The sequence below is a fragment of the Miscanthus floridulus genome, chromosome 5 (genome assembly GCF_019320115.1).
Source record: "Miscanthus floridulus cultivar M001 chromosome 5, ASM1932011v1, whole genome shotgun sequence".
NCBI classification, from domain to species: Eukaryota; Viridiplantae; Streptophyta; class Magnoliopsida; order Poales; family Poaceae; genus Miscanthus; species Miscanthus floridulus.
In genome coordinates this window covers 121,830,901-121,839,521 of record NC_089584.1, presented here as the reverse complement: position 1 = coordinate 121,839,521, position 8,621 = coordinate 121,830,901, and the positions used below count along the sequence as shown (strand labels likewise).

Below are 8,621 nucleotides of genomic sequence, written 5' to 3'. Positions count from 1 at the left end.
AACTTCAGAGCATTAAAGCGGAGAACACGCACGCGATCATCTCTGAGACTGGACGTAGGGCTCCGGCCTGAACCGGTATAAGCCCTCGTGTCTTTTGAATGCTACCATTGTCTTTCTAGAGCAACGCGGCAATCGTATAAATTTACTAGTCCGGTTATAAAACACCGACAAGGGGATTACAGAGTTCCTCTCAACTTTGAAAATTTACAAGCTAGAGAGGATATTTGAAAATTTTTTATTTTTAAGGAGCTCTTTTACAAAATTGTTGGAGGACACCTTTTCCCCTTTTTGCTAAAAATTCAAAATAGAGAGTTATTTTACAAAGCTCACATAGATGCTTAGTTCTAGTACATCCAAACATGATGGCTAATTATAACCAAGTCTTCAACTAGTTGTTAGCCAACTTACTAACCAATCATAGCAAATTTGGATTAATTTTTAGCCTCAACTTGTAACTAGCCATGTGTCGTCAAACCAAAAAAAAAAACATATGAAGCTAGGGACAATAACACAGTTTTTCCCAATAGAAGAAAAGAGACATGTCGAAATCCTCTATAACATCAACAGTATTTTGCAATTACCATAGCAAATGCTCGACCCAGTTTGCTTATATACCAGGTGTACATGTTATCTTAAGGACTTTACATAACATGGGGAAAAAAGGGGCGACCGGAGAGGGATTTGGAAATGACACGAATGCTCCAGGTTAGGTGATTTAGGCCCGGTTTAGATTCTAAAAATTTTCATCTCAAAATGTCACATCGAATCTTGTGGCACATATATGGAGTACTAAATATAGACGAAAAACAAAACTAATTACACAGTTGGGTGAGAAATCGCGAGACGAAACTTTCGAATCTAATTAGTCCATAATTAGACACTAATTACCAAATACAAACGAAAGTGCTACAGTAGTCAAAACCAAAAAAAATTACCCACTAAACGCACCCTTAGCAAGTTCTCCCTACCCAATTCATTTCCACCAATTGCCTAAGAGATACAGCACACCATCTCTCGATTCCTTCTCGAAGTTGTGCGTAGACTACTCGCTCCACGGTAAGCAAATATTTACAGAGCCAAACTCATACACTGGCATGCCATTGTAGAACCTGCCGACTCTAGGCATAAACAACAAACCTTTCTCCATAGCGAATGCCTGGATACACTCCTTGAAGCTCAGATCTGGCTCGGTTGCTCCTCGTACTGCATGGCAACAAGGGAACTGTGATGCATTCTCAGCTGCATCAACTTGAAGTTTCTCTGTACCACTACCTCTCAAGTATGCCATATTCTCCCCAGTTCCAGGCTGCACAACCTCAAGTCCTTCCGCGGCTCGGTCCATCATCTCCAGGACAAGTGTAAAAAGCATCCGTATGCGCGCATCAGCAAGCAATTCAGGTGGGAAACTGTCCTTCCAGCACTTATACCAATTAACGATCTCGACGAAATCAGGATTCGGGGAACACAGCCAGTGGTATAGGACCTGATGCCACTTGCTGAAGAAATCAACTTCCAGCAAACGGACCATGCAGCGCACCGGGATCGTAGAAGCCCAAAGCATCACGCACCTGAACTGATCGAGCTTCTGGTCCGCCGGGTTGATCTGGAACTCTTGCAGTGCCATCCTCAGTTTCGGGACGATATAACGCGCAACCAGGTCTTCCCAGACTGCAGAATCGAATACATTCTTCCATGGAGACAACAGAGCGTGAGCTGATGTGTCGTGCGCTTGCCATACGCGGAGGAAGCTGCTCAGCTTGTACCGGATGGCATGGCACAGGGTCTCTATGCTGCTTTGCTCCAGCATCGGCAACCATGGGTGCACCCAGACATGGATCGGCACCTTCTCCCCGCGTGGATCCCATGAATCCACGTCTGCCGAGAGCTTTGGCATGACCACAAGCTCCAGTATCAACTGAAGCGGAACGGGGGGCAGCACCGGCCTGTTCCCATGTCTTGAGAAAGTCGAGCATTGGTTTCGGAACCCTTGCTTCCCACGAATTGGTTCCTGACATTCGCACGGGTGGCACGATGACCTCGCACACGAGCTGCGCGTACGGCCATTGAAGCGGCGCCGTGCGAGAAGTCATATGGCAGCTGGTCTCCCTCCAGCAGATCCTTCCACGATGACATGAGCTCCAAGCCGACCGACGGATCCACGAGCGGCTGCCAGCCCTGGAAGAACCGGATGCGCGAACTGGCAGGCGACCCATGCCATGCCGCACATCTTGAACTCCTCCGCGAAGCGCGCCTTCAGGCCCCTGAACGTCAGAAGCAGTCCTTCCAGGGTGAGGACGCCGGCTGAATCGTCCATCCGGACCTGCTCTAGCGCCCCTGCGATCGTCTCCATGACCTGCAGCTGCCGTTTCTGCGCCGCCTCCTGCTTCGACAGCTTTATCTCCTCCCGCGCCAAGCTGGCCGCCTTCTCGTGCTCCCGCCGCAGCTGGCCGTCCAGTCTCACGACGTCAGCCTCCGTGTCGTCAACGAGTAGCCGCACGTTGTGCTGTAGCTCCGGCATCGGAGCGTCGTCAACCTGCATCTCCTGCCCCTGCTCGTCGTTGAGCCCCCTCAGGTCCGTCAGCACGCGCTCCTGTCGCCCTCGCCTGTCGACCACCTTCTGGACGACGGTGGGGTGCCCCTCGGCCTCCTCCTCCAGCACCTGCTCGGCAGGCATTGCCGGCAACGCATTCTTCGTCAAGGCGGGAGCTTTCCTAGCCCTCGCCTTCTTCGACCACCGTGGCGGCCACTCCTTGGTTGAAGTTGAAGCCGGGGGCGGCAGGTTCTCCTTGGCCGACTGGGTCACGGGTTCCTCGCCGTAGCCAAGGCCGGCGTTCTTGTGCCGCTCGGTGACCGCCACCGGTTCAGTAATCCCCTGCCCGTCCTTGCCGAGGCCCATGCCGTCAACGTACCTCATGATGCGCGTCATCTCGACAACCTTGGTGTCAACGAAAAGTATAGGCCAGCTACGATAGCTCTCATCCGTTCATATTTGTAAACGGCCAGCCACTCTTCACCTCTCCCAGCCACTCTTCACCTCTCTTTTTTTCCGTAGGATCTGCATGTATTCATTAATTCTCTATAGGATCTGCATGTATTCATTCATGGCTGGCCAAAGTTGTGCTCCTGTACTTATATCCCAAATGAGTGAAATACAAGCTACGGTCATTCTTCCTTAGGGACTCGCTTGTCTCATGGTCATCAAAGAGACAACCGACCGTCTCCCGGTCAAGTGCGGAAGCTGAGTACAGGACGGTGGCTAATGCCGCTGCAGAATGTTGCTGGCTACGGAATTTACTTCACGAGCTTCATGTTGACGTCAGGAAGGCCACTGTCATCTACTGTGACAACATATCAGTTGTATATTTATCTCAAAACCCAGTTCATCGTCGACAAACGAAGCACGTTGAACTGGACATTCACTTTGTCAGGGAGAAGGTAGCACTTGGTCAATTCAGAGTTCTGCAGATTCCAACTCGGCATCAACTAGCTGACATAATGACCAAGGAATTGCCAACACCTCTGTTTACAAAGTTTAAGTCCAGTTTATGCATTCGGACAACCGATGCTCAAACTGCCGGGGGTGTCAACCAACGAGTATAGGCTAGCTAGGATAGCTCTCATCCGTTCATATTTGTAAACGGCCAGCCACTCTCCACCTCTCCTTCTCTATAGGATCTGCATATATTCATTCCTTCTCTGTAGGATCTGCATGTATTCATTCGTGGCTGGCTCTATGCTCCTGTGCTTGTACCACAAATGAGTGAAATACAAGCTCCGGTCATTCTTCCCAAATTACTTTCTTAGAGGGTGTTTAGTTGGATGAATTTTGGATTTTAGGCTACCGTAGCATTTTCGTTTTTATTTAGCAATTAGTGTTCAATCATGGTCTAATTAGGCTCAAAACGTTCGTCTCGCGATTTTCAACCAAACTGTGCAATTAGTTTTTTTTCGCAAACATTTAATATTCCATGCACGTATCGCAAAATTTGATGTGATGAGTACTGTAGCATTTTTTTTGAATTTGGCCTGGCAACTCAACACGGGCTTACACATTGGACCGCACACTCCCCGTGGCCGCCGGCGGCGGCTTCACCGACGCCTGGGTGCGGCGCGCGGCTGCGGCGCGCTCCCGCTCCTTTTTCTCCCGCCTTGCGCCGGCGCCCTGCCTGATCTTCCCGAACATCGTGGGGGAGCGGCGGCTCGATGCCCACCTCCTCCGCCCCCGCCTTCGCCTCATCCTCTTTGGTGGTGGCGCTCACAGGGCCAGGCCCTGGATTCCGGGATGGCATGACGGAGCCGGAGGAGACGAACTGGACCGGCTTGGAGAGATCGGGCTCGGCGGAGGCGTCCCTGCGGCGCTTGCGACGGCGGGACCCATTGTCGTCGCCTGAGTCGTAACCGGTGTCGCACTCGGCCAAAATCCTGTACAGGGCGTCGTGGCGGGTCCGGCGCGGCCGTCCTCGAAGCCGCCGTCCATACCGCCTCTCCCCGGCAGCTCTCGGCTAGGTCGGCCTCAGCTCCGATTGGGAGGAAGAATCGCGACAGGATCGAAGAGCATCGCTATGTCGGTTCGCAGTAAAAATATTTGAGAGTCCTGAATCCTGGAAGGATCGGGGAAGTTTGCTACACGCGTGCAGGGACCAATTCAATCGAAACGAGTTTTCCCTTGAGCCCGAGTCGGTTGCTAGAACCAGAACCCGTTCGTTCGGTCATCCTTCCGGGAGAGTCGGTTCATCGCGCGTTGGACCTTCTTCTTTTCTTGTCTCTTCAAAATCTATCTGTTGCTTCAGAAATTTATCTCAGAACGAATTATCCATCGCATCTTTTGCTTTTGGTGACGTCGAATGTATAGTGCACGTGAACATATTGTATACATATTAGCCTGTGTTTAGTTCCAAAAGAAGTTCCAAAAAAGTGCTACAGTATTCATCACATCGAATCTTACGATACATGCATGGAGTATTAAATATAGATAAAAAAAAAACTAATTACACAGTTTGGTGGGAAATTGGGAGACGAACGTTTTGAGCCTAATTAGTCCATAATTAAATACTAATTGTCAAATAAAAACGAAAGTGCTACAGTAGCCAAATTCCAACTTTCGCCTCCACTAAACAAGGGCTTAGTCAGCCTGTTCGGGAGGCCGTATCGTATCGTGGATTATTTACTGCTAGCTGGTTTGATGTGAGAGAAAAGCATTATTCCCGGCTGAAAATTTATGATCGTTTACGAGTAAGCAAACAGGCTGAGTATATGTTAAGTGCAGGAACGGCCATCTTGAGGAACAGTAGCAGCTTCCAACCCAACCAATGGAAGGTACAGCGTCAAGTTCTCCATGTACAGAGCTGCTGATGGCTCAGCTACTGATCATACTAGCAGATCAAACGCACGTACTTTCTCAGTTCTAAATTATAATTTATTTGACTTTTTTATCCTAAGTTTAATTACTCATCTTATTCAAAATATTTGTGCAAACATAGTTAAATTTAAATTATTTTTTAATAACCCTTGTTAATAAAGCAAGCCACAATAAAAAAGAGATATTTAGCACAAATTTTTGAATAAGATTAGTGGTCAAATTTAGAGTAAAAAAAAGTCAAACGAACTACAATTTGAAACGGATTTAGTAACATATTTTATTGGCCGAAGGGATCACATCGGAGGATCCTGGAAGGCCCACTCGCGGGTAATCATGCCTGCTAAATCAAGAAACAAAAAAAACGTGTTCAGCGAATCTCTTTTTACGACGCTGACTTGTTACTATTAGTCTACGCAGATCCTTCCGTCGTCTGGTAGCGAGCCAGAAACTAGACAGAGCATGGCAACCATAGTGCATAGTCACACGACCACCACGGCCGCAATCCAGGCGATGGGGTAAAAGAGAAGCAAATGAAGACGCCATGCGGCCATGCCATGTGAATAGCGAGCGAGCCCGTCTCCATGGCCAGGCGATGAGTCTTGATGGAGGTGCCATCGACTCACCAGCCATGACAAACTTTTTTTCTGAGTCGGTTTGTTGCTTGCTTGCTCGCTCGCTCACCTGACCTCACTTCACCTCGCCTGTCTGTCTGGTAAATCGATGCCGTGCGTTGTAAGAGTTACCCGACGCAATGCATGCGTTCACACGCCTCCGCGGCGCGTCGGTCCAAGCAAGCATCATGGACGCCAAGAAAAGGAGGGGCTTGCGGCGCACGCGTCCGGCGTATGTACGTACTGCGTACCAACGTCCGTCCGTCCGTCCTCGCACGCCCGACCTTGTTTTTCTTAATCTAGCCCCGGGGGATACGATGCACCTTGGTTTTCAAAAAAAAAAAAAGGTTTTCAAAAAGATATGATGCACCTTGCTTAATCCACTGGTGAACAAGGCGCAGAAGAAACTAATCAACGACGACGACTGATGGCTTCTTTTTTGCCCTGATTGGTTTCTTTATTACAGTATCAGGCAAAGAAACAAGACGCTGCGGCGTGCACTAGTTTAATGGGGCACGGTGATCTTGAGAGTGAAGGGTCGTACGTACGCGAGGGTTCGATGGATCCGCGACAGCGACGGGGCAACGTAAAGATCAGAGGCGGGCGCGGGCAGCTTCGGCGTAGCATGATTGTGCGGCAAGGGAGTCCGTTGTGGCAGAACCCAACGGAAGGGAGAATAGTGTGGGAGGCTTTACCCAAGTGTAAAGCAAGCCAAAGGCAAGCTCTTACTTCACCGGCGGGTTGCAGCATTGCTCATATACACAGCACCACTGCACTGACCATGACCAGTGACCTGTGACCGCACCACACCACCTGCCCGGCTGCCCCTGCCCCTCCTCTGCAGCAGCAGCAGCAGCACAGCAGCAGCAGCTCTTGTTCTTCACGTGCTCGTCTTCACGAGTCACGAACAACCCACACGGTTTGGCTCTGCTGCTATAGATATGAGACGCAGGAGGCGGCCAAGGCTCGGCATGGGGTGGCTCCGGGCCGTGCTCTCCCCGCTCAGGAAGCTCTGGTGCCGCGTCAACGCGGTGCAGCAGCGCAAGAGTACGGTGCCCTGCCCATCACACGCTCTGCTTTGCTCTGTTCTGCTCCTCCGGTTCTCTGGATTCTGAATGTCCTGTGCTGTGCTCTGTGCTGTGCAGAGAGAGGGATCTACATCCTGTACGACGACGTCAAGTCGTGCCAATGCGAGGACGTGCACGTGCTGTGGTCGATCCTCGTGGAGTCCTACGGCCTGCCGCCGCCGACCCCGATGCCGTCGCCGCCGGTGCTGAGCCTGAAGCGATGAGGGGGGCGGCGGGTGCTTCGCCACTGCACTGCACCCCTGAATAAGCGAAAGGTCGATGGATATACCTCGACATGGCTGGCTATGGGAGGTGAATTGAAGTAGTAGTGATTCTGAATTCTGATGTACATAGGGATCAACCGGTGTGCTGCTCTGCTGTCGGCCTGGATTGGCGCCTCTGTTGGAGGCTGCCGAGACGAGGAGTGGCCTGCGGCTGCGGGGAATGTAGCTGCTGCGCGTGTCCCTTGATGAGTGTGGTGATGAGCTTCTTGGAGTTGGAGCGCACCCCTCGTTCGCTTGACTTCTACTAGTTTACTGCATCTGGATGTGCGGTCCTTCATCCCATCTCTATTGGAAGGGAGTAGCAAGAAGAAAAGTGAATGGTCAATGATTTTCTGAATCTGGTATCTACCTTTTTCAGTTTTCGCTTATGGTCCTATTCACTTGTCTTATAATCTATATTTTTCAGCTTATTTTTTTAACTGGAACAGTGTTTCACTTTGCACTCGCTGAATGGTGCAGTGCTTCTGCCTGCAAGTCTGCAACCTTATCGTACGGACTACGAAACTACGCAGTAGTTCATGAAGAAATGCTTGTTCAAATAACCACCATAATTTGCTTGGTCTCTTTTTTCCTTTTGACGAGTGCAAGTACACTTTAAACGCTACATCAGCCGGCACACCGAAAAAGCCGATGCACACTTGAATCGTTGAACGCCCGAGCAATCCGTCACCGAGAGAAAGGAGATCCAACGTCTGCCGTCGCGCGTAGTCGCACCTAGCACAGCTGCAACCACGCCTGGCGCAGCACCAGCCGAGCTCGACATGTCGCCCTGAGTACGCGGCCGGGTGCCCGAGGTAGGCTCCTGGACAGGTCGTCGGGGCCGGCCTTCTGTGGCACCAGATGAGCCGAAGCTAGAAGGAGGCACTGTGTGCTGCCGCTTACAGTCCCGCGCGAGGTGTCGGAACCCCTGCATCTTAGGTAGCGTGGAGGCAGCTTGTAGGTTGCCACCTTATGCGTGATGGAGAGACAGATGAAGCATTTCCCGTGTAGGTCCGTCGGATAGCGGATAGGGGGCCGCTAGTTCGCCGATGTAGTTTGGGTGGGCGTGCCCCGCCGGTGCCGCATGACGACCCCTGCGACAGGACCTCATGCCAGTCGTCAGCGTTCGGAGCGGAGATGCGCTGGCGGGCGCTGCAATGCGGACCCCATCGACGTTGGGGACGGAGACCTGTCCACGTCCACGGCGACCAAGGCGTTGGCGAGCAGGGACGCGGCCATCCACTGGCCGACGAGGCAGGCCGCACAGCAGCTGTGGGCGCGGCCGACTGCGTTTCCTCGGCCTCCAACCTAGTCTCTTCCG

General features: G+C 51.3%; 1 protein-coding gene and 1 pseudogene across 2 annotated transcripts; one reads left to right on the top strand and one right to left on the bottom strand.

Moving 5' to 3' along the window:
• Positions 1-950: 950 nt before the first annotated feature.
• Positions 951-5,337, bottom strand: LOC136455251 (septin and tuftelin-interacting protein 1 homolog 2-like; annotated as a pseudogene).
• Positions 5,338-6,751: 1,414 nt separating this feature from the next.
• LOC136453340 (uncharacterized) lies at positions 6,752-7,687 on the top strand. Of its 2 annotated transcripts, XR_010759010.1 has the most exons (3): positions 6,752-7,017; positions 7,116-7,312; positions 7,392-7,687. XR_010759010.1 is itself a non-coding variant. In XM_066453909.1 (2 exons), the coding sequence occupies exons 1-2, from the start codon at positions 6,912-6,914 to the stop codon at positions 7,259-7,261; spliced, it is 252 nt and encodes an 83-aa protein (XP_066310006.1). In that variant the 5' UTR covers positions 6,752-6,911; the 3' UTR covers positions 7,262-7,687. The 2 variants fall into 2 exon arrangements, 1 of the variants encoding a protein (XP_066310006.1); XM_066453909.1 differs by having other exon boundaries at positions 7,116-7,687.
• Positions 7,688-8,621: the final 934 nt, after the last annotated feature.